The 24,259-nt window shown below is 44.7% G+C and overlaps 1 protein-coding gene across 6 annotated transcripts in view; it reads right to left on the bottom strand.

Moving 5' to 3' along the window:
* Positions 1–19,933, bottom strand: part of Pex5l (peroxisomal biogenesis factor 5 like) — a 201,536-nt gene extending 181,603 nt beyond the window's left edge. For 3 of the 6 annotated variants that reach the window (XM_075950879.1, XM_075950889.1, XM_075950895.1), the window contains exon 1: positions 19,719–19,880. In XM_075950879.1, coding sequence (XP_075806994.1) covers positions 19,719–19,739 — 21 coding nt within the window. In that variant the 5' untranslated portion in view covers positions 19,740–19,880. Of the gene's footprint in view, positions 1–19,718 lie in introns of all 6 variants that reach the window. The other 3 variants (XM_075950897.1, XM_075950888.1, XM_075950887.1) reach the window with 3 other exon arrangements.
* Positions 19,934–24,259: the final 4,326 nt, after the last annotated feature.

The following is a 24,259-nucleotide window of genomic DNA, read 5'->3' as shown; positions in this document are numbered from 1 at the left end:
GTAAAGAGTGTGGATCAGCTTCTTGAATTGCAGGCCGGCAGGCTATTGTACAGTTCAAACTTTACAAATAAGCTTCAGAGGTACAGTTTTAGGTAGAGAAACCTAAAACTTAAACCAGAGAATGTAGTTTTGAACAACCAAACAATACGTAGTCTTAATGAAAAGCTGAAATCTTAAGTCAGATAAACTTTTAAAATACATAATAAATAAATACTAGATTTCAGTATGTACTTTTGAAAACAGCGGGCAAGGCCATTTCCATCAAGTTGTTTCTTCTTCTGATAGTGAGGAAAGCTCACATACATGAACACACACACACACACACTGAGATGTTCAGTGATTTCGACCTTGCAGTTACAGGTCCTTCACTTGAACACACACATACACACACACACACACACACACACACACACACACACACACACACAGAGAGAGAGAGAGAGAGAGAGAGAGAGAGAGAGAGAGAGAGAGAGAGAGAGAGAATTTTAGTGTCTTGTCAGTTTGACAGGAGAAACAGTTTCCGACTGAGGACTGCACTCAGATCAGAGGCACCCCAACCGTTGTCTTGTCTCTTATAATTTATGTCCTTTTTAAATGATCGTACCCCATATTGTTAAAAACCTAAACCATCGGAACTAGAGAAATGACTCAGTGGTATCAATGGTTAAGACTGCTGCATGCGGAGGACCTGAGTTCAAGTCCCGGCATCCATGCTGGATAGCTCACAACTGCCAGTAACTCCAGTTCCAGGGATCCCAAACTTCTAGCCACCTGACACAAACACACACTTAAAAATAAAATAAATATGAATAAACAGAACGAAAGAACTCTCTAGTGTTGAGACCTGTCTCTTAGTGTTCTCATGGACTTCTGTAAACTCACAAAATAAACAAGGGATGGCCGTGGTTACTCGTAAACTAGAATTTAGAGTTGTGGAAGCCTTTAAACCCTGTAGGTTAATGTTCTCACTACTGGTAAGGAAGCTGGTTTGTAAGGGGCACCCAGGTCAGAAGGATAGCAGACAAGGAAAGAAGGTATTTCAAACTTAGTTTCTGGGCTTTTGACACATTAGTACTCGATGTGTGAAAAACAAAAAGACAGGAACAAATGAGACATAAATATGGCTGGGTGTGGTGGGGCACACCTTTAATCCCAGCACTGGGGAGGCAGAGGCAGGCGGATCTCTGGGAGGCCAGTCTGGTCTACAGAGTGAGTTCCAGGACAGCCAGGGTTACACAAAGAAACCCTGTCTCAAAAAACAAAACAAAATAAAAAAGAAAGATGAATATGAGAATTACAAAGGTATAACTGTGTTTGGGCACAAATTTACAGACACTGGAAAATGGTCATTAAAGGGGATTTAGGCCAGAAGAAATGGCTACACTGGGCTAGGCATATTCCTTTCTGTAGGAATCAAGGGTATGAGTGCTATCAATACCCTACCAGCTCCAGGGTACACCCAGTCTTTCTGCTTTGGACTTGAACCTCTTAATTGTATCGTAGCATGTTTGTTATGTTCCAGCAACAGCCAGGTCTTCTCACAGAGACGGCTGACTCTGATCTATGTTTATGTCGCAGCATTTAAAGCTGTCTGTAAGTGCGGACTGCTACTGTAACGGCTTAATTTCCTATGAACCAGGCACCGGCCTGACCAGCACTGTAAATAGATCTATATATTACCCCTCCCCACTTATTCCTCTTCATTCTCCTCCCATCCCCTCCCACTGTGAATATTTAAGATTTTCCTCCTGTCTTTGGCAGTGGACAGGATTCACCAGAGCCTCTATCCCGAGCTTTGACTGTGTCTCATTTTGTCATCACGTGGTTACATCCCAGAGCAGTCTCAGGCAGGGTTAACTATAACAATGCTCTCAATAAACACCCAACCTTCACCTTCCCAGTGACTGAAGCCAGCTTCCAGGACTCAGAGAATTGTTGGGTAATTTTTATCTCTTTCCCGGCAATAAAATATTAACCATAAATGTTGTTATTTATTAATTTAGTTAATTTGTTTGTGTCGAAGTTTGAATTATTTTTATAAATAGAAGTAGTTTTTCCATTTATGATCTGGGTCATTTGCTTTATTAATAAAATCACTTAATTCCAGAGAAGCTCTGAAGAACTGAAAATTGCTGATTCATGGAGCTAAATACTTAGCACAAGACTTTAGCTCTCGTCTTTTAAAAGGAGGATTCTTATTCACGGGTCCCACTTGCATGTGGAGTTACACCTCCCAATCAAATTTCACACTGAAGGGGATCATCTATTCAGATTTTCTCTCCGGATAAATTGCCGTGTCATGGTGAACAGAACAAGGTGTGTGTGTGTGTGTGTGTGTGTGTGTGTGTGTGTGTGTGTGTGTGTGTGTGTTGAAGGAAATTGGAAGATCACTTCACCACTATAGTTTCTGACCGGTAAATAGGTCGGCCGTGTGCCGATCTCCAGAAGGAAATGCCTTTGTGTTGTTTTCTTCTGCTGCTTTGGGATAGGAATGCTTTCTTCACCTAACATCTAGACTGTGAACGGACACAGAGAAATAGAGAGGACATGGATTATTGGGCCAAGCTCAGATGCATGAAGAAGTTCCTAGCCATTTCTGCCCCCTCAAACATACTCAAAGCTGTGGTCAGTTTGAGCGACATGAAAAAGCTGCCATTTTCAACAGAGAAAAACTCTCAAAGTGCTCTGCCCAACTAGCATGGTTTTCTAATGCTTAATTTAAAACCCTGTGGGGATGATGTGCTGTCCCTCTGAAAGTCACCACAAAGGAGGGACACCTTTTACCTGCTTATTTTCCATATATCTCACCCAATTATGTTCTTTAAGACATTCTTGAGTTGTAGCCCTAGTTTTTAAAATCGAATCTCCCTAGACATGCTTGTTTGTATCTCGCCAATTAAAGTTTCAACTCTCCAATGAGGGAGATGTTTATAAAGCATCTCTCAGTGAACAAATGAATATTTGCTTTTATAAAATGTTCGCACGCTATAGATAGCATTACCAGGAAAGAGTCTGGGGTCAGAGAAAGGGGTCAGGAGTCACTATTTTGAGCAGGTAAGATGAAGCATGGAAACCAGGGTGAGTGGGCTCCACACATCTAAGGAGATCTATACCCTCTGCCCGCCTTGCTCAGGTTTTATTTCAGCACCCACAGTTTGGGAACCAGACAAGCCTTCCTGGGAATGAGGCCAGGAAGTAAATTGGATTTCCGTGATTCATATTTATTACGGCAATATCTTGTGTGAGGCTCTGTATGGGACATATATATTACTGTAGGATGTCTCTCCACTGTGAAGGCCGGTTCGAAAACCCTCACTTCTACACTGTAACGTCACCCGAGCAAAGGACAACAGGCTTGCACGGCTACACACGTGTGTTGCAGTTACTCTCACTTTGGCAGTGTTCCCTGACTCGCGGAAAGTTACTTTTACCACTGAACGGACCATTCTCACCTCTGTGTAGCTCACACGAGAATATTCTTAACAATGGCTGACGGCAGCTCAGGGAGGCTTGGCCTGCTTCACCACCCATCAACCCTACCTGACAACACAAGGAGAGCCCTCGTTCATATGGTTTATCCTCTGTCCTGACAACATAGGACTAATACAACTGATCTAGACCAAAGCTCAGGTTGCAGAGAACGCCCATACCTGTGGCTGTGTGGTCACCTCTAAAGCTTCCCCTTGTGTGGGCTGTTGTCAGAGGTGTGTATCTCCTGGCCGTGGTTGCTATAAAAGTGGACACATACCTTCACAGAATGCATGAGGCGCAGCATTTGGACACCTCCCCAGAAGCCTGCATCTAGGCCTACCAGTCAAGTTTGGTGACATCCGGTTTCTACCCAGTACCTCCCACCCCCAACAGTGGCTCTCTGAAGCTGCTGCACGTTGGGTCCAAGCTTTGTTAATCAGGAGAAACGGAGCCAGTGTTTGGGGCCACTGTGTTAAAGGAGACACAGACCCGACTTAGCCACTGCTATTGCTGTCAAGGGCAGCAGGCCGTGTCCTTCAGCTCTGCCCACTGAGTCTATTCTAACTGTGTGCAACGGAAGAGAGAGGGAAAACATGGGAGCCGCCCGGTCCACAACACGTGGGTAAGCGTGAGGTTGTGGAGGGAGCTGGGCATGGATCACAGAGGTCACTCAAGTTCTCAAAGGTTACAACTGGCAATAAAGTTAGTAATTTGAACCCAGAATCTCTGGGGTTTTCAGTATTTGCATAGCTCATAACCATGCTTATGTAAACGCTGCAAGAACAGATGCGCACATTCTTCCCCATATCACCAGCCTTTTTTTGTTTTCTCATAAATCAAAGCCAATCAAAAGCTGTCCTAGCGCCGAGATATGAAGGAATTACGGTTTGGGCAGAGGGTCCTGGCTCTTGGTAGAGTTTTGGGCTCTGGTCCCCAACATCTGAGGGAGTTTCTCACTTTATGTCTCCAAGCAGGCAACATCAATGGCTTAAGTTGGGAGCACAGCTTCAGGTTCTAGTTTCCCATCCCCGCTTATCATCAGTTTCCTCCATTGTGTTTTCAAAATAAAGGCTGTCCCCAGCCCTCCGATACAGCTCCTATAAGAACATCAGTTTCCTCAGGACTGGGGAAATCGGAGATGAGGGAAATCTTAATATGGCCCAAGACAGCTAACTTATTTGGTTAATTTGAGGTGTAATTTGCACTATACTTTTATTCTGCAACGGTGCTGTCTGTTCCCATGAGTGTTGGTGGTCGCTCTCAATGGCGTGTGCGTCTTCCTTCAGCTAGGGACGCAGTCCTGACAGCCTCCGCAATCCATGGGCTCATAGTCATTCCTGCAGTTCTCACTGGCAGCGGTAGGAGATTCCCGGAAGACTTTGGAGTGCATGCTCACACACTTCCGTCTTTTACAGTTAGAGGGGTTAAGGAACCTGCCCAGAGTCACACCAGTGGAGAGGACTAAAACTTGTATTAATATCACCCCAAAATTTCTCCATAAGTCCAAAATACAGGAAGAAAAAAAGAAGATGATCATTTTTGCATCAAAGGATGCCAAGACGCCTACAGTATTCTTGATAACAAAGTCTTTCAATTAATTGATGATAGAAAAATCCAAACTCAGCAAAACAGAGTAACTAGCAGAGGAAAGCAGAACCGATGCACAGTGCCCCCAAGGAAACAGACACTGGCATTTGCGGCATGCCAACCCTGTGACACGGTGCTTACTAAGTGGGACCTAACACGTACAGCATGGATGTGCTGCTGGGTGGAGGAACGGATGATTCACACTGGGCAGACGGAGGTAGACGGTATCAGATCTCACCATGCTACTCAGAATGGATGGCCATTCAAAATAAGTGTATTGTCTGTCTCCGGAATTTTCCATTTAGGCCATTGTTGGCAAGGAGTAACCGAAACAGAGGAGAGCAAAACTGCAGATAAGGGGAGCCATTGTAGATGCCGGATTAAACAATTAGCTGTGGAGCTAATTCATCTTACAATTACCCTCTGTTAGTCTTCTTGGTTTGATTCAAACTCCTAAAGATTCCCATAGACAAATATAAATTAGGCATTTTATCTGGGATCTTTGAAGATGTAATTAAACAATTATAAAAACGTGCTACGCCCTTTAGAACTAATTATGCCCTAAAAGGCTATTCGTATTCCTGCTTGATTGAAAGAAACGACAGGTGCAAAAGAAAAAAAAATCTTATTTGGCAACAGAAGAACTGGTTCCCAGGGCTTGGTGAGGGCGCCGTGTCGAGGGCCACTCTTAGCTGTGAGTCTTGGTTTCCCCATCCACAAATGAGTAAGCACAATGTGACTATCTTGGCACTGTAATTCATGTGTTCCAAACAGACATTTGTTAAGTTAGTATTTAAGATACTATTTAATGTAAAAGAAGGGCTATTTTGTTACTGTTTTACTTTATTATATCTCTCTGTTTTCTTTCTTTCTGGGTTTTTTTTTTTTTTTTTTTTTTGGTTTTTCAAGACAGTGTTTCTGTGTTTCTCTGTAGCTTTGGAGCCTGTCCTGGAACTAGCTCTTGTAGACTAGGCTGGCCTCGAACTCACAGAGATCCACCTGCCTCTCCCTTCCGAGTGCTGGAATTAAAGGCACGTGCCACCACTGCTCAGCTATTGTTCATCTCTTAATGTGGCCGATTTGTAAATTAAACTCAATTAAAGGTATACCGGGAAGGACATCACACACACACACACACACACACACACACACACACACACACACGTATATGGGCCAGGGGACATCTTGTTATTATTTCTGGTTTCTAGAATACTTGGAAGGTCTATGAAATGAGTTGCCAGTGGGAAAGAGAGGCACACTGCACCACTGCCCACATGGGCAGGCTCTGTGAAGACCTCGCCATTGGAAATCACTCCATGAGACAGCAGAGTGAGGGACTTGTGGTTCTACCCAGCTTCAGGGTGTTGTGAGTAGGGATAAGGGTGTGCAACCAGGCCTGGAGGGGGGAAAGAAAGGACATATCTAGATGGATGCTAATGGCTAACCAAGGATTAGCAGGGAATGAGACTCTGGGTGTTCCAGTCAGAGAGAACACCATTAGGAAACGCTAGGAAATTTTCTGCAGAAAATTAGGAAGGTTTTCCACACTCTGCTGCCTACAAAGGTGTTGTCCACGTACTAAATATGCCGGGGACTGATAGAGCTAGGTCGCATAGCATGTCTGATTGATTTCCACCCAAGATTCCGAGCGAACGCATCACAGAGCTGCACACTCATTATTGTCCGTCCACCAACCGAGAACTGAGTAAAGAGAGTGAGCTTTACCGACCCAAAGGGACTTCTTTTTAGCAATATATGTACTACATATGTAACCCCTTAGGATAAATAAATAATAGAAGAGAGAAGGAAACTGATGCCACCTTCAAAAGGAAAGTACTAGATATCCTGGAGGTCAGGGAGCTGGAAGCTTCATGGATCGAGCATCTACCTTTGAATAAATGGTAGGAGAAAAAAAAATGCATGTTGGATTCCCAACCTCCACAGTTATTACAGTGGTCCAGGAAGGTTGCAAAATCCTCTTGTGTCTGTGAGTTGAGTCACTGTGTAGCAGCTGAAGTACCAATGTGGACAAGTGGTTAGAATTTGCTACAAGATCTTCAGCCATAGAACAAAATGCTGGAGATTCAGATTTGGGGCCTCAATTCTTAGTGATTGGTCAGACCCTGCCTAGTGTGTTCTCTTCAGAGCGGCAGAGATGAAATGCCTCTTCTCTGCCGATCTCTAAAGATGACATTTTGTAGGGCTCCTTTAAAAAAGGCCTATTGTTGCAGAGCTACAGGGACTTTGTCACAGCTGAGTTCACACTGGGGATAAAGTGTCCACAGTGTTCACAGGCTGAGAAGGGGAAGTCTGGCAGGGTGTGAACCCACAGTTTCCTATCTGAGGGACGAGAAGCCAATCCTCAAGTTTATAGGCAATATCAAGTATCTTGATGGTAGGAGGTGTTTAGAATTTACTTTCCATGATATGGTTTGTAGCAAACTGGGACAATCTTCCCTGGACATGCATAGATAGATTTTCTGTAGGAAAGAAAATTCCCATTCAAATAATTACTAACCGAGCTGGGGCGTAGGTGTCTGGGAACTTAGAAGGATGGAGTCTAATTCCAGATGACTGTGGCTACGAAGAGATATGGAGAGGGCCCATTAGAAGGATCTATTGCGCTTCTAAATCTGGAACGCCAGTCTGTCCTGAGGCTTGAAAGAGGTTCAACCATTGAACTGCGCAGACTGCTTTGACAGCGAGTGCTGGTTAATTACAGGGGCAATCTAATTACAAGTTTCCCCCGTAATTGATTCCCTTTCAAGTGTGTGGAAACTTCACTTGATATGCATTTGCTCCTGGAACTCATGGGAATGCGTCAGGTTCTCGGGGCTGTGCACAGCTCAGAATTTAGAAGGCCATTGTGCCTATACTCTGGAGTCCACATTAGGGGATTCTTATGAGTCAGGTTTCCTTCCTTTCTTCATTTCCTCCATTCATTTCCCAGGTCATCCATCCATTCACTGTTCTACAGCAGTAAGACGCACTTGCACATCTAAGGATATAAATATATATCGGATATCGTCACTGCCACAGACAGGCTCCTAGTAGCTGGACAGACTCAAAACCACTCAGAGCTATATGCTAATTATTGGGTGGGTGAGGTGTATAGAACAGGGAGAAAACATGGAAGAAGACATGGTAGGTTTTGCTCGGTAGGCGAAGGTGTTGACAGATGGAAAAGACAGGATGAGAAATAGTGACGATGAGTGAACAGTGTGGGGATGGGGGAAGGAAAAATCCAGAACCGTGTGAGAGAAGCATTGGCTGCCATGGCAAACAACCTAGAGGAGCAGGTTCCACTGCTGCCCTCTTTCCACACACGACGGACAGGAAATGCTCTGCAAGCTCTCCAAAGACTCTGGGGATAACATCCACTGAGAAGTTACTGTGTGCTAGACCTCTGCTATAGCAAGATCCCATCTACTCAGGTGGTTAAAGAAGGTGTGTGTGTGTGTGTGTGTGTGTGTGTGTGTGTGTGTGTGTGTGAGAGAGAGAGAGAGAGAGAGAGAGAGAGACAGAGACAGAGACAGACAGAGAGAGACAGAGAGAGGGAGAGAGAGAGAGAGAGAGAGAGAGAGAGAGAGAGAGAGAGAGAGAGAGAGAGAAAGAGAGCGCTGCGGTGAGAAGACAGGAGTGTTGACAGTAAGGTCACAGACACTATGTGCTGAAGTTAGGCTCCTGATTTGGGGCTGTTTGTTCTAGGACGGAAGCTCTTTTTTTGTTACCTCCGTGCTGGCTAGATTTATATCAACTTGACACAAGCTAGAGTCATCAGAGAAAATGTCTCCATCAGATTGGGCTGTAGGCAAGCCTGGAGGGTGTTATCTTAATTAGTGACTGATGGGGGTGGGGGAGCAGTTCGTTGTGGGTGGGGCCATCCTGGGGCTGGTAGTCCTGGGTTCTACAAGAAATAAGGCTGAGCAAGTCATGATGAGAAAGTCAGAAGGCAACATCCTTTCTTGCCTCCTATGCTACTTGAGCTTCTGTCCTGGCCTCCTCCAGTGATGTACTACAATGTGGAAGTGTAAGGCAAATAAACCGTTTCCTCCCCAACTTGCTTTTGGTTATGGTGTTTCATCATAGTAATAGCAACCCCAACTAAGACATTCTTCAAATATGAAGGAGATGTATGAAAACATGCCTCCAAACCCACGGGGGCTTCTGGAAGTTAGCTCAGTTGGTAGATAAGGTACTTCTCATTTTCTGCCCCGCGGCAAGGTATGGAGCTGTGGCGGGGGCCCCCATCTACTGTCCACGCCCACCAGGTCTGGAGACGACTCTGGAGCTCCCACAGTACAGGGCCATGCGGTGGTGAGCGCAGCCCTGTGAGCCTTCTGTGTCCTGCAGTGCAGAGGCCACTCAGCACTCACACTGGTGCCAAAAGAAGCAAGCACAGGCGCATGAGTCAGCGTAGGAGGATTTGATTCGGCATGCCCCTCCCTCTTATCATTCCTATCCGCTCCCTCCATCCTTAGCTTAACTCTAGGAGCCCGCTAGTACCCCCAGTGCACCTCCTTTTCCATTAAAAATACCGTGAAATCCTTTTATTTCAAAATATCTCTCGAGCCTACAGAGGAGTTGTGGGGTAATACAATGGATCACCGAGTGTCTTTTCTCAGTTTATTCAATTTTTAAAAATCATTTTTGTTCTGTTTGCTTAGTTATGGTCTCTTTTCCTTTTCTCCCATACGCCCTCTCACCATACCTACATTTTATTATTATCTCTGCTTCAAGCAACAGTAGGTTACATATGCCACGCCCTTTCTTAGCCATTCATGTGGCAGCATCCGTACTCTATGAAGAATCATACTCTTTTCGAAGTGTTTTTTATCACAAATTATACCCAAGATTCATGTGACATATTCATACATGTGCCTCTTGTATTTCGATCACATTCACCCCATTACCCTCTCTGGTCCTCTTCCCACACCCACTGACATGTTTTTTTTCTCTTTCCAACCTGTCCAGTTGCATGTCTTTTCTTATTTATTTTGCATGCTATGTGACCCAATGAGTTCATTTATAGTCACTTATGAAAGAGAAGATCCTTTTAAACTCCCCCATTGGCTCTCCACCTTGAGGAATTTAACACCAGCACAATACTAATGACTTCAGGTCTGTATTCAGATTGTGCTAATCGCATCGACCAGCCATGTCCTTACCTGTTGTCTTTATTCATCCAAATCTATTTTAGGATCAGACATTGCACTTATTTGTCTTGATCTTCTTAGTCTTCTTTTCATCTGTATCAACCTTTCTGCTTTTCCTTCTTTTATGATATCGGTATTTCAGAAACACAGAATCTGACTGTTTTAAATTTAAGTCTTTGTTTTAAATTGCCTAAGTTTCTTGTGATTGAATTTGGCAGCGATTTCAACATGGATCTCTTTGGGGCCGCACATTCAGAAGCTTATCTGACGTCCATGTGATTTTCATTGTTGAGTTACGGTGTTTTCTAAGTCAGTCATTCAAAAGTTAGCGTCTTTTCTCTCTTAACGTGCAGGCGATGTTTTGATGTTGTGTGCCTCTTTTCTTTCTAATCAAATATCACTCGCATTGATCAGGTTTTTTTGAGAGGCTTTTGCATAAGGCCCAGGATACTCTTGAGCTTGCTTGATCAGTAGCCAAAGATGACCTTGAACTCCTGACCCCTGCCTCCGCTTCCTGAGTGCTGAGACGTATTTCACCACTATGCCCAACTTGTATGGTCCATTCTTGTGAGTCAGTTGCTTTATCTTTTATTGTTTTATTTTTTAAAAAACAATCTTTTTGATTTTTACATACCAATCCCAGTTCCCTCTCCCTCTCCTCCTCCTGCTACCTCCTACCTCTCCTGCTCACCCTACCTGCCAGCTGCTCCTCAGAGAGAGTAAGGCCTCCCAGGGGGAGTCAACAAAGTCTGGCACATCACACTGAGGCAGGACTAACACCCTCTCCCCTGTTTCTAGGCTGAGCACGGTAACCCTCCATAGGGAATAGATAACCAAAAAGACAGTTCATGCACTAGGAATAAATACTGGTCCCACCACTAGTAGCCCCATCAACTGCATTGCAGCCACACAACTGTCCCCACATTCAGAGGGGTTCCCAGGCTGACCTGCAATTCACAGAGACCTGCTTGCCTCTGCCTCTGGAGTGCTGGTACTAAAGATGTAGTCACTATTGCTCTGCTGAATATACTTTTTAATGTGTCCTCATCTGTTGTATGAGATAGAGTTTGTCTCGGTTACTTACACTTAAGAACCTGACTGCGCACATTTAGGGAACTAAGGACAAAGCTAAGAGCTCACCAAAACCATTGCGCTCAAATATTCCATCTAGTTAGTTCCCAGAGCACAGGGGTGAACGGCATTAGGACAAGCAGCCATGGAAGTTCTCGAATTAGCTCACTCCACTCGTACAATACATTTCAGGCCAGACCTTCTTCAACTGTCAGCCAAATGCCTGCTAAAATGGGTCGTGTAAATAGCAAATAGTTCTAACACAGCCGAAAGGCGGGAAAATGTCAGTGTTGGTGCTGAGTGCCAAACACCTGGCTATTTGGAAACATCTCCTGGTTTGCTGCAATGTTTACTTTTCACTTAGCATTCTCAATGTCATAAATGTCAAAACAAGAATAAAGGTGCAATAAAAATAAAATATCCAAGAAAGGCAGACTTCGTCCCAATATTGGCTCCAACTAAACAATTTAGGGCTTTGGGGGAAATTTGAAAATATTTTTCCCATCTCGAATATCTCATTTATGAAATGAGATGGCTGAAGTGAACTTTTAAACAGGTTTTTAAAACTAAGGATTCTATGATCTGAAAACAGCACATTTCTTTGTCTTTTCCTTTCTTCCTTTCTTTCTTTTTCCTTTTTTGAAACACAGAAACTGTTTACCTAGAATGTTCTATTCAGCACATTTGGATCCAAGATTATTTTGGAATAGACCAAACACTAGTAAAATGGCTCCCAAGCCTTTAGAGAATAGAGACATCAGTACGATTTAGTGTAAAGAGGTTCAAGCGGTTTCAAGCTATCAGAGTGGCTGTCTTTCCTGAGAGAAAAACAATCTCGCACAGTTTGGTACGGTCAGACCCAGAGCGATGTGGCTCATTTGAACAGTCACCCTATCAGGGAGCCATTAAAACACCAGAGACATCCTTATGAAACACAGCTGAGTGAAATGGGTTGTTTATCTTGCGTAAGAAAAGATTTCAGCGGATGAAGATAGAATAGTCTTTCTAAGACAGGAAGGTCATTTTATTTAGGTGGAACATCATGTTGACTTGCATCTCCCCCAGAGGGAAAACGGCAGTTCATTCGGTGTGTGTTCCACTGTCAAGGCACCACAGGCATTCTGTGCACACACAGTTGTGATCACTGCTCCCGCCAGCTGCCTTTTTGGGGGAACCTTATCAAGCTTCTCTGACATTAAAAAGCTACCTAAGGATTAAGTGTTTGTAGAGGGTGTCGGTTCAGTGACAGGGCTCTGTTCTCCATGCGGAGGTTCCGCACATCTGTGCTTCTCAACTGTTGATGTGCATGTAAACCCAGACGCCTTGGTCTGCATCAGCATCTGAGATCCTGCAGTTCCAACAAGCCCTCGGCTGTTTCCCGTGCATACGCTCATCTGCTGTTTCAAGTGTTGCACGGCTACACGATCTGAGCGTGACTTTTAGAACCTGACTCCCTAGCACCGTTAACACCCACATAAAAGGGGAAAGGACACAGCACACAGCTCTGGCAGCTGTATTTTCCTATGAAGGTCTAATTTTTCCTTATATCGCCTTAAGGAGATTCATATTTTCTAATTGCCAGCTCTCCGTTCACACTATGCTGATTGATCTAGTAGGGCTTGGTCTGATGACCACCTACCGGTTACCTGGTGATCGGGCAATATTTCCCTGGCGAGTGTTGGATTTACTTATCATAGATGGTTACTTCAGTTGACTGTATTTGTTCATCAATTAATTAGTTAATTAATTAGAGACACAGAGATCCACGCACACTTGCTGCACACCCTGGGTGTGGTGTAGGCTTTCTCAGGGTGTTTCTCACTGCATTCGTTCCCCATGCCATGCTAGCTCAGTGCCAGGGCTCACGTGCGCACAGACACTGCACTGATCAGTCACCTACTCTCCCTGCATTTGGCTTCATGAATCTCAAGCGAGCGTGAGCGTCTTGCCAACCAGGATGCTCTGTGGTGCCTTCCTACTGTTTTTTCCTTTAGGAAACTTTATCTCACCCTTCAATGTTGCCACTTCACACTCCAAAACCTGGAGAGTATAGAGATACAATTGTATAAACTATCTCTTGCATTCAAAGAGAAGAAACTGTTGCTGGACCTCACAGCCAAATTAGTAAAAATGCCTTATGGTCCCTTGAGACTCTGCCTGTAATCCTACTGTGGACTCAGCCTGCTTGTTTAACCTGCCTTTAAGAGAACAATGCAACAACCAGCCTTCCTTGCCTTAGATTTCCCACATAATCAGCTTTTACAACTTAAGCTAATACTCAGCTTTAATCTTAAGTAACGTCCTCTTCCATGCCCTTGACCCAGAGTAAAGCACGTGTATCTGTGCACCGTGGCAATCATTGTGCTCAAAGCCGCCAACAGGTTGGAAGAAAAGACCAGGAAAATCCGCCATGAACGCTGGAAACAACGTATGGAGAGCTTGTTTGTAGCGCTCAGGGCTTTGAGGCCAGTTGGTGGCAGTTGGAGTCAGTGACTTAACCCTTTGTAAAACACTGCTACCAGTTTCTATAAAGAATCCTCATTTCTTCCCCATAGGATGCTTCCTGTGCTAGTCAGTAAATACAGAGCAGAGACCTTTGCCATGGACACAACCACAGGGATAGACACAGACACAAACCAGGAACCACAAACTACAGACAAAAGAGACAGAAGAGAAGTAGAAAATTCAAACTTGGGCTCACTCTTGATCAACGTAATCTGAGAAGTCTGTGATTTCACTGCTTAATGCGATGCCAATGTATTTTTGTGCCTATGATGTCACCTTTTATGCATTGAACCAATGTAGTAGAGAATTCCTTTCCTAAACAGTAGCCTGCAAGTAATTCCATAGTCATTGTGGCCTCCTGAGATTTTACTTTGCAAACTAAATATCCCATGTCCTTTAACCAATACGCACATGGCATTTTTTGAATTTGTATACTATATCAGTTGCTTGAAGAGCCACATGGTTTTGAAGAGGTGGGAGTGGGAATTCTGCGTCACCCTAGGTAGATTACTGGCATCAAAACAGCAGTAACCCTTTCTTGATATCTGTGTGACTCATAGATCCCCAGATGGTTCTCTCTGTGGAGGAGAAACATTGCTACACCAAAGCTCCATCACAGGACTTGCCTGGGTTTACAGAGGTATGTTCACATGGACAGTGGTTTGGAGCTGCACACGTATGCGTAAGGCTAGCTACCCCACCTGGCTCGGGTCTGCTCAGCTGCAACACTGCTGTCAGAGCTCTGTAGATCTCTCTTCAGCAAGACAGTGGATAAACAGCCTCCTCCCATCCCAGTGTGGGAGCACCGTCATCCATGTGGTTTATGACTCTGGTTGTCTAAAGGAAAAGTCTGTAGAAATGACCTGTTTACTGAAAATCCACTTGAAGTGTGATGCTTGTTAATTGTCCAGTGGAATTTAAATAAAAATAGGAGGTCCAAGCGTCACACTTAGACACCACAGGACAACATTGGCAGCTCGGAAAATTCAGCAATTGTCTTGATACTGAAACGACATGATGCTGACTCCCTTCCTGCTTGTATTTGGTACAGTGCAGTAATGTAATCGACAAGATACAATCGTCTTCCTCAGCTGGCTAGGAGAGGTCAGCTTTCTATTTGGTGTCCTTATTAAAAGGTTTGGCAGGGGTGAGGAGAGGGACTGAGGGAAAGAAACGCTGCCACTAATTCCATTCTTATTGAAAAAACTTTGTCATTCGGGAATTCTGAGTATAAAAACTGGTGATGTGTGCTTCAGAAACCTGACAATGTTTTTTTTTCTTTTCTTTTTCTTTCTTTTTTTCCACTCTATTGGTCTATTTGATTTTTCTTTTCGGAAACAGGTCTTGCTGTGTAGCTCAGCCAGATCTTGAACTTGCGATCCTCCTCCCTCAGTCTCCTGCCCTATTGCTGGGATTACAGGTATGTGCCACCACATTTGATATTATGTCATTCTTTATCATCACCCAACTCCAGCTGGACTTGGGTCTCTCAGAAAGGGAGCCGGGTTGGTGGTTTTCCTGCACCCTCACTGCGGGAGAGAGGCTTCAACCGGAAGACAGTTCTGAGCTAGGAACCCTCGAGACAGCTCTAGCTTTGCCACTTTTGGAAAAGAGTGATCTCAACGGAAAGAGAGAAAGCCCAAACCAAACCAGCCAAACAAAGCAAAAGAGCCTGCCAGATGTTCTCACAGCATGGTACGCTGCATCTCAATGCTTCCAAGGTTGACCGTGGGTACACAGGAATTCTGGATTCTAAAATCAACAAGCTCTGCTTTTACTTTCTCTTCATCTGTACTTTAAAAATGTTTTAGAGCCAAAACATGCATGTGCTGGAATTTGTAGTCTCAAGCACATGCTTTTGGGGAGAATTTTGTAAACTACGAATAAAATACACAGAGCCCATATATGGTTTTTAGATTGTCTACTGTTAACTGTTGGCTGAGGAATGGAAATTTTCAGCTCAATCAGATAATACATAACACTAAACCACAGCTATCAGAAATGCTAGTGCTAACTGCTGAGTGTTAACACCCAGTGTAACTGCTTGTGAAGATACAGAAAGCCACTTTAGAATCTTGCTGGAGATTTCCCTGTAATTTCAAGCTTAACCGGACATGAATTTTCTTCAACAGAGTTGTAGTAGAGAATGAAGATAATAACCCCATTGTAAGAATGTCGGTCATTACTCACAGCAAAGCTTGTGAGGAGAGACATGTGTCACTTGAGCTGAGTACAGCGGCAGGGGAAAGGACAGTAGCCATCCTTGACCAAGACAACAGAGCCACCCCTGCCCAGTCTGGTTCATGATGCCTAAAGCATCATACCTCGCCTTTCACTCCCAGTGCCAATGGGTGTGTGAGGGCTGATGACCTAGCAAAGGGTTGATGGGGAAATGACGGAGGAAGAAAAGGTACCGCAGGAGTGTGGAAGAGGCATGGGCTGGAAAACTGCAAGTCCCCAGAAAAACACCAGCAGCTTACTGAGGGTCTCCACTGTGGCAAGCTGAGGCATGGATGCTGACAGCATCCACAGACTACATTGGCCTGACTCCTCAGTGCTTGGTGCTGAACAAACCTAAAAGGATCTGCAGCGGTTAGGTCCAATACTTTAACATGATTGATTGATTAACCTAAATAGGCCCCCTTTGTGAAAATTTTAAGGAAAAGCTCAAATAACATCATAAATTTTAAAAAAACCACTTAAATCTGTTTTGGGGGGGACAACAAACAAAATGCTGCCTTTGAAAGTAGCTAGCAATCTTATAATTTTACAGTAGGCATGTTCTCTGCTATATGCGTTGTGAAGCTTAAATAAGTGAACAGCCTGCACTGAATGCCAGGATGAAGGTCAGTCACCATCACAAGCAGATTATTGTGGGTCTGATTTCCTTCTGAAATAAGTTTTTTTTTAATAAACAAAAGAAGAAATTATTGCTAACTCTTCATCCCTCCCCCCCCCAAAAAAAACTTAATTGAAAATGTAAATGACAATGATCTGTATCTATTTTCTAGCAGGAAACAAGTTGGGTTAGGAAATACTCAGAGACCATGGGTCCTTTCACTCCCGTTTGTCATGTTAACTCATACCCACATGAACAAACAGGCACCTTAGCACTGGGCACGGGGATGCTGGTGGGGTTAAGACCACTGTGTGCTCATCAGTAGCAGACATGGTCACAACTGATGCTGGACTGTATTTAGTCACCCCTGATCCCCTTGTGAGACAGGAGCAGGAAGCAAGACCAAAGCCGTCACTAATAAGAGCCAGCCTTGTTTAAGTTACTGGGGTAATCAATTCCCCCTGGAAATAACCGGTGAGCCAGTGGAAAACAACTCCCAGACCTGGAAAACATTCACGGTGATGGCCAGGAAACCAAGAACTATGCTTCTTCCTGTGCTTTGTCTGTTTATAACAGATGTCGCTTTTCAACTTGTAATGAACTATCAGAATGAACCAAATGGGTGTTTTTAAAAGCCTGTGAGTGCAGGTTCTACCACAAGTAGACCAGTTAGCTTTCTGCATGGGAGTAGAGAATACGCTTGCAGAAGCATTAAGTCGCAAACATGAAGGCTCTGCAGGGGTTTTAATTGGACTATTTTTAAGGCTTCATGTGAACACCCCCCTCCACTCCAGACTGTTGTTCACAAAGCACTTTGTTTTTAAAATATCTTGCACATGGAAAAGAGAAGATTTAGAAGGTATAGGACACAATTCTGAGGGATTTTTATTTCATACCTGTTTTAATACAGCAAAGTAATATCAACCTTTCAAATATGCCCAAAGCTGGAAGCAGCCTCAGTGAACATTCGTGCTCTTGGTCTACGTTACAGAGGACATGTTGGGATTTAAATTGAAAAATTTTGAGGGTGTTTGGACCGTGTTTGTGCATGTGAGTGCCTAGAGTCAGGCACACACAAGACGGAGCTAAAACTGATTAGGAGCCATTTTTTAAATCTACCAACACCATGGAGGGTCTATCTGCAGGCGAAATGACAGTGTTGGGGGAGGAGAGTGGGAGTTTCAGGATGTAAACAAAGATATATCATGAATCAGGTTGTCAGAGGTGCTTTGGGGATAATCAGAAGTCCCATTCAGACCATATCTGAAATGTTTTGTTCAACATAATGGTCAGGAACGAGGGGGAAAAAGCATTGTGCTCTAAAATTTTGGCAAGGATGCTGATTGTAGCTTTTGTTTTGTAACATTTTCAAGTTAGGCTTGGCAGACCAGATTTGTGAGCTTCGTTGTGAGCCCTGGTGTGCTGTTACAGCAGCACACGTCACCGTGGGAACAAATGGACAATCCTGTCACATTCTGTCTCCTCTTCCAAAGTAAAATTAAGCCTTCAGAAACTGTTCTAGACCAGTTAAGCTTCAACAGCAGCCTCTCTTAAAAATATCCTGAAAACTGAGTTAAAATTGTTTTGGAGAGTGTGTGAATTGACCAGATTATTTCTTCAACTCTGCATTCGCAAGAACATATTTTGGAAATAAATAAGTAAACAAACAAATAAATAAAAAACAATAGCATCAAAACCCCCAAAACAAAAACGTCATGGAAAAATTTCAATAAGTTGCATTAGGCAGCCAACTATGAATCGTGTGCATATGAGAAAATTTCTGAGTGCTGAATCTATTTATTCAAATCTTTCTCTTTTACCTTTGTCAAGAAACGAAGATTGCTATGTAAATAATGAAAGCTTACTTATCATTCTTGAATGAAAACAAAGCACAAAACTAAATCAGTCTTTGCTGCTGTTCTCTCCCCCCCCACCAGGTAGTGGGAGAGTTCCTTTGATTTTAAACTTTCTAATCAGGCAGATTGTATTTGGTACATATCTTTAAATTATACTAATAATTCTCCATCAAAGTGACATAATCCCATTAATGACTTTCAAAACAGGATGATGTCAGTGACAGGGCAATGCTTTTGGAATGTTCCTCGGCTGACTCTGAATTCTCACCAAACTTAAGATACAATCAGTAATATGTTTAAGATAAGATACAATTAGTACTATGATAACAGTCCATGATAACTCAAAGGAATTTCCCCAGGACCTGAAAATTAAATAGTAAGTCATGCATACAGCAGTGTGTTTGTTAAGTCTCAGCCTGGAGAAGCATCTTTCGGCCTCACACAGACACACGGGATGGATGCCAGGTGTGGGGACGCCGCCTATGAGGACTGCTATCTGAGTGTCTTTGGAAAGGAACCCCCGTGGGGAAAGATGTCCAGGGATAGGGAATGAGCTCCGCTCACACTTTAGAAGGCTGAGTTAGTGCTTGGGTTATCTCTCCACCACAAGCAGTACAATTTTATCATGAGGAAGAATCATTCTCATGCATAAAAACTAGACTCAAGGTTAAAGTAATCTTCCCAACTGAGTACAGCGCTGGCATCTGATGAAGCCCCTCCTGAACACCCCAGAGCCACTGCACTGTCACTACTGGGACAGGTGACAATGTCCTGTCACCTGAAGGGGGGGAAATACATCGCAAGACCTTTAAAATATAATGCATTACAGAACACCTTGATTATGGCGAAGTGCTGGGACTGTGGAGAGCCCTGTGCAGGCTGGAGAGGCGGCAAGTCTGGCTGATGTTTGCCCTTCAGCTGACATACGTGAGAGGTGCAGAGATGGGTTTGCAAGAAAACATGGTCACCTCCTTGGGGTTCCTCTGCTAGGATTCCAGAGCCTGCTTAAAGGTACAGCCTCAGAACTGAACAGAAAACAAACTTCCCCGCGTGTAAGTTCCCGGTCTTCCCTCCCTATCCCACCCTGAAAACAGTCCAGTGTTTCTGGGGAACGCAAACGCCTCGGTCATGGTGCACCAGTCACTTGTTGAGTTGGGCGAGGTGCAGCTCTGGCTACCAGGAACTTGGGGGAGCATTGGTCCCTCCATCGACCCGCGGAAGGAGGTCTCTTACCTGCATGTGTCCCTGGTACATTCTGCCCCGGCGTCGTCAAGGCTCCCGAGGCCGCGGGCTGCCCTCCGGGCTTATTAGTAGGGAGGAACGGGGCGGGCAGCGCTGTGTGGGCTCTCCGCGGGGCGCCCGGGCCACCGGTTACGGGGTGCAGGCGGGCGAGAGGGCGGCGGGGCGAGCGGCGCGCTGCGGAGCTGTCCTCCACGCGGGTGCTGAGCGCGCGCGGGCACGGGGACGCCGGGCCGGGCTCTCCGCGGGCGCACTGCTGCTCGCCGCGCCTCTCCAACTCGCTGATCCTGCTCCCCGCTCTCCTCGGCGCTCACGAGGCTGCCGCGTCCCCTCCCGCCCCCGTCCCCGACGCCAGCCCGCTCCAGCCACCGCCGCAGCTGCCGAGCGCCGGGCGCGCGCCGCCCTCCGGGCCGCGTCGCCGCCTTGAGCTGCCTGCCCGGCGCGCGCGCTCCCGTGGAGCCGGGGGCGGGAGGGCGGCTCCGGCGAGCGCGCTCCCGGCGCGTGCTCCGCTGGCTTTCCCTGGTGGCTCGGAGAAAGCGGTGTGTTCTGAGAGCGGTCCGAGCCTGGAACCGCGGACCTTCCGGGCGCTGTGTGGGTGATTCCGAGGCAGGGTACTGACCACCAGCTGGAAGAAGAGTGGGAGAGAAAGGGTAGTGTCTCCTGGGAGGTGAATCCCCACCAAGTGTGTCCTGCAGACAGTAGGCCAGGCATGGGGGCTTCGGAAGAGTTTCGCGGACCGATTGAGCTCCAGCGAGTTACCTAAGCATCCTACTCCCAGCTACTTCTGAGCGTAATATTTAAGCATCACACACTTTCTCCCCGCATTAAAACCACTCAGAATTCTGTGTAGTTGTTGTCGGTCTCCCTTAATGTTACTTCCATGACCTCAGGAATCTCTGTGCACTACTTTAACCCAGCATAGTACATTACGTCCTGGCAGGCGGTAGGTACCCAATATATATTTGCTGAAGGCGTGACCTTTGCCACTAAAATTCATAGGCGGAGTGTTTAAATGGGTCCTACTTTCAAAGACTGTGCAGTACTTGTGTCCTCTCGAAGGCACACACAAGCGTCAGGCCAGTGGTTAGAGTTCCCTCCCCACTCCGCCCCCATTAAGCTTCCCAAGTTTCCTATAGCACGGTTTAATCACCCACGTATTAGTTGCGTTGTAATATACTTTTCATAAAGCTGCAAGTATGAGAATGCAAACTCCCCACGATGTGTGTTCCTATGACTCTGTGATGAGGGAAACTTCACAGTGTACAACGTGTGGGCACTGGAGGGGGGAGGGGAGGGCAAGGGGTCTGTTTATGGGAAGGCCACGTGTCAGTATTAGCTTTCCTATTGGCTGGTGAACCACGGGACATACATAACTATTTTAAAAATAAACATGTAAATAAACGCAGCAGAACCACGCGCAGGCCTGTGGGGAGACATAAACTTGAGAAATGATTAATCCAGTGCAACGCATTGAAATCCTAAAGCAAGCAGGCAGGGCAGCAGCAGATCTCTTCTGTAGTTAACCAAGCGCAAATCTCTTTAGGCTCCTGTCTCAACCCTGTGTGACTAAACTCTGTTCTACCCTGAAAACCAAGTATGTTCTTAGGTAAAATACCATCCATGTCTGGTTTCTTAGCTACTGTAATGTAACACCCATGTCTGGTTTCTTTCTTTCTTGCTTCTTCTTCCTCTTCTTCTTCTTCTTCTTCCTCTTCTTCTTCTTCTTCTTCTTCTTCTTCTTCTTCTTCTTCTTCTTCTTCTTCTTCTTCTTCTTCTTCTTCTTCTTCTTCTTCTTCTTCTTCTTCTTCTTCTTCTTCTTCTTCTTCTTCTTCTTTTTTGGAGCCAAAGCATTCTGGCAGGGTCTGGCTGCTGGCTGAGATGCCAGTAACAGCTCCAGATCTCATGGTTTTTTTTTTTTTTTTTTTTTTTTGAGAGAAGGAACTAACTAACCTTCCTATTAATCTATTGACAAGATGAGCTGATTTTTTTTTGTCAGCTTGATACAAACCTACACACATATTTGGGAAAAGGGAATCTCAATGGAGGCATTGCCTCCATCCACTGCCTATGGGGCATCTCCTCCACGGCCTCTGCATAAACTCCTGCTGCCAGGTTCCTGCCCTGCCTAGCTCCTGCCTTGATTTCCTTAGCGGCAGACTGACTGACACAAGTAAACTAGAGAAACCATCCACCTTTCCTTCCCAGGTTGCTTTGACATCGGTGTTTATCACAGTGGTAGAAATAAAACTAGAACAGAAGGCAAATGGCTGCCCTGTCTGTGTCTGCTGGTGGCGTGGTACAAGAAAAGAGATGGAGATTATAAAGGCCTGAGCATGTGAATAGGCAAACTGACATTTTCGAGTCTGATTTTCTGAGATCTCAACCAACAATAATACACAGCCTAAAAAGGAGTTAGTTACGTGATCTGAGAAGCATGGAGAAACTCTTATGTTTTGAATGGGAAGCTCTAGAGATCTGTGAAGTCATGCTGGCACCAATGTTTGGATCTGTGACGGAATTGCATTATCTAAGAGCAGATACAAGGAATCAATGACTGTAAAAGCACTGGAACCAGCTGGCCCGACTAGCAACTAGAATTCAAGATGGAACTGCTCTTGTGGTATGCTTAAACCTGGACAAATCATTCACAAATCTCGGGAATGAAAAGCCCCTCTGTGAAGGCATTCCTCTCTCAGGCGGTAATTGGAGGACGGACTGAGACATGTTCACAGTGTTTGAAGAGAGTGTTTGAGCAAAGCAGCTTAAGTGTGGCCCGGACAGGGAGGCCCTGTTGGAGTTGCCAAAGGGAAGCTTGTTCAGTGTGGCTGAGGACACATTTTAAGAATTAAACACTGGTCATACTTGGATTTTTCTTCCTGAAGGAAGTCTGTGATTGGAGGCTGCTTGGCTAAATCTGACCATCTGAGAGCCAGGCTCAGGTGCCTGGAATCATCCATGAGTGTGATTTGCTCACGTGGGGATCCAGGATGCTTGTGCTGCTCTGGTCTCAGAGTTTAAGTGATTAGCCATTCATTCCCTTTTGTGTTCATATTGAGAACATGGTATGTGTCTTCACTAAGTTCAGCTTCCTGACAGGAGGACATTTTACCATGGCAGAAAAGTAAGCAAACCCAGACTCTTGGAACTAAGAAAAAAGCAGCACTGAACTCCTACCTCTCCTCCTGCTGACGACTCTGCATCTAAAGTTCTTTCCTTCTGTCTTAACTTTAACCCTCTTTCTCTGTATAGTATATCCTCCCAAACCGACCCACAAACACAAGCACTCTGGGCAAAGCTAGTGTTTGGTTACACTGTTAAAGAGCCGGTGTCTTGAGAGGACACTGATTCACAGAATCATCTAGCAATTGATGCGTCTCCATAAATACTCACCCCAATCTAACATTTTAGCGAAAATGTAAATAACCTCCACAAACAAAACAAAGCCACAACAACAACAACAAAACCAAGTTGACTTGTAATATATTTTCAGAAATCCTTTTTCTGAATTAGGTTTTTTTGAATATTGATTTTTATTGTTGGGTACAAAATGGTAGTTATGAAAATCATTTGTAGTACCATCTTTTAATTTGTTTGTTTTTCTTTTTTTTTATTGAAAAAAAATGGGGAGGACCTTGGACTTTCCACAGGGCAGGGAACCCTGACTGCTCTTTGGACTGGAGAGGGAGGGGGAGAGGAGTGGGGGGAGGGGGAGAGGAGTGGGAGGAGGGGGAGGGAAATGGGAGGCTGAAATAGGTTGTTTTAAAGGGATCTTATGAGGAATAACTGCATAACTTTTTTGTTCCATGATTGCAACAATAGAAACACTATTTGTATAATTGTTGCTCCCTTCCCAAGAAATAATGGTCAAATGGACTCCTGTCAAGTTAATCACACAGGGATTAGAAAAGGGCTCGAAAATGGTGCAAGTATTTAGAACAAAGGCAAGTGGTCACAGCTCTATATGTTTGATGCCAGGAATATTTGAATAATAATGGACACTTTTGCCAAAGCTTTGCCTTATTTTTATCTTTTATAGGATTTCATTATTTTATGTTGATGATACACTCATGCAAAACAACTTTGAAGATAAATATGTAGTCTGTCCAGACTCCAACAACTGCATACTGTAAAACTGTCTGCACACATAGCATGGAAGGAATCTTTCTAGCCATCGCCACACAGACATAGGGCTCAGTGGCAGTAATGCCACCATGAACATCAGCCTGACTTAAAGGTGGTTGGACTGTCTGACAAAAATCGATTAAGGCATGCCGTTTCTGACAATAGCCCAAATCTTTCTTTTTACATTGTTTACAGCTGAGAGAAAACATGATTGAATACCAGATCTAAACTCCTAAAAATTTCTCATTTTGTCGTTAAAATCCCAGAACCCTTCCAAGTTCAGTCTGTGTGCTGGGAGCTTGTTAGAAATGTCTGCTCTAGCCCAGGCCCAGGGCACTGAGCTGATGTTTGTCTTTTACCAAAGTCCTCCAGTTTGCCTTCTATGTATCATAAAATTTGAGAGGCATAACTGC

The sequence above is a fragment of the Microtus pennsylvanicus genome, chromosome 16 (assembly GCF_037038515.1).
Source record: "Microtus pennsylvanicus isolate mMicPen1 chromosome 16, mMicPen1.hap1, whole genome shotgun sequence".
NCBI lineage: Eukaryota > Metazoa > Chordata > Mammalia > Rodentia > Cricetidae > Microtus > Microtus pennsylvanicus.
This window is presented reverse-complemented; position numbering and strand designations above follow the sequence as displayed.